At 70.5% G+C, this 1,229-nt stretch overlaps 1 protein-coding gene across 1 annotated transcript; it reads right to left on the bottom strand.

Moving 5' to 3' along the window:
- Positions 1–6: 6 nt before the first annotated feature.
- On the bottom strand, positions 7–1,225 carry ACP5 (acid phosphatase 5, tartrate resistant; the record flags this gene model as incomplete). Its single annotated transcript, XM_035313191.1, has 2 exons — positions 7–377; positions 1,050–1,225. Coding segments are annotated over 2 exons (547 nt in total), but the record flags the coding sequence as incomplete, so codon positions are not given.
- Positions 1,226–1,229: the final 4 nt, after the last annotated feature.

A 1,229-nucleotide genomic window follows, 5' to 3' on the forward strand; every position in this document is an offset into this window, starting at 1 on the left:
GGGGGGGTCCCGGGGGTGCCCTGACCTGCAGGTTGTGGTCGTGCCCGCAGAGGTAGGCGGTGACGCGGTGGCGCCGCAGCAGCGGGCGCAGCAGGCGCAGGAGGCAGGCGGTGGGGCCGTGCTCGGCCACCGACCACACCGGGTAGTGGCCGGCCACCAGCACGAAGCGGTCGCGGCCAGCGGCGGCCAGGCGGGCCCGCAGCCAGGCCAACTGCGCCGCCGCCGCCTCCTCGTCCGCCGGGCCTCGCGGCGGGGCCCCGGCGCCGAAGTCGTCGGCGGCGCCGCACAGCAGCACCGTGTCCAGCAGCAGCAGGCGCGCCGTGGCGTTGGTGCCCGGCACCCGCAGGCGAAGGCTGTAGTAGTAGTGGGGGAAGTGCCTGCGGGACGCGGGGGCGGTGTGGGGACACGTGGGGACACTTGGGGACAGACTGGGACACCTTGGGGATGGCCTGGGAACACCCCGGGGACCCTTGGAGACATCTTGGGAACACCCTGAGGACACCCGGGGACACGCGGGGACACTTGGGGATGGCCTGGGACACTTGGGGACACTTGGGGACAGCCAGGGGCATTGGGCACACCCAGGGGACACTTTGGGATACCTAGGGATGCTTGGGGACATCCAGGGACACTTGGGGACACCCTTGGGTCACCTGTAGACACCTTGGGAACACCCTGGGATCCCCAGGGGCACTTGAGGACACCTTGGGGACACCCCAGTACCCAGAGTGGTGCTGTGTGATGTGGGGGGTACATGGGGACACCTTGGGGACAGCCTGGGGACACTTTGGGATACCCAGGGTCACTTGGGGACACCTTGGGGATGGGCTGGGGACACCTTGGGGACACCCGGGGGACAATCTGGGATACCCAGGGACAGTTTGGGACACTTGGGGACATCCTGGGCACACTTTAGGACACCAGGGACAGCTGGGGACACCCTGGGGACTTCCCAGTACCCGGAGTGATGCTGCGGGACGTGGCAGGGACCTGGGGACAGCCTGGGGACACCCTGGTGACCCTTGGGGACGCGGGGGGGGGGGCCGGACCAGCGGGGGGAGCGGTGGCTGTACGCCAGCTGCGCGGTGACGTTCCCGGCGTGGTCGTGGTTCCCGGCCAGCACGAACCAGGGCAGCGCCCGCAGCCCCGGCACCGCGAACACCCGCTCAAAGGTGTCCTGGGGGGCACGGGGGGGGCACGGCCGTGGGGAGGGGGCACACGGACACGGC

Source organism: Oxyura jamaicensis, assembly GCF_011077185.1.
Source record: "Oxyura jamaicensis isolate SHBP4307 breed ruddy duck chromosome 30 unlocalized genomic scaffold, BPBGC_Ojam_1.0 oxy30_random_OJ48015, whole genome shotgun sequence".
Classification (NCBI taxonomy): Eukaryota; Metazoa; Chordata; class Aves; order Anseriformes; family Anatidae; genus Oxyura; species Oxyura jamaicensis.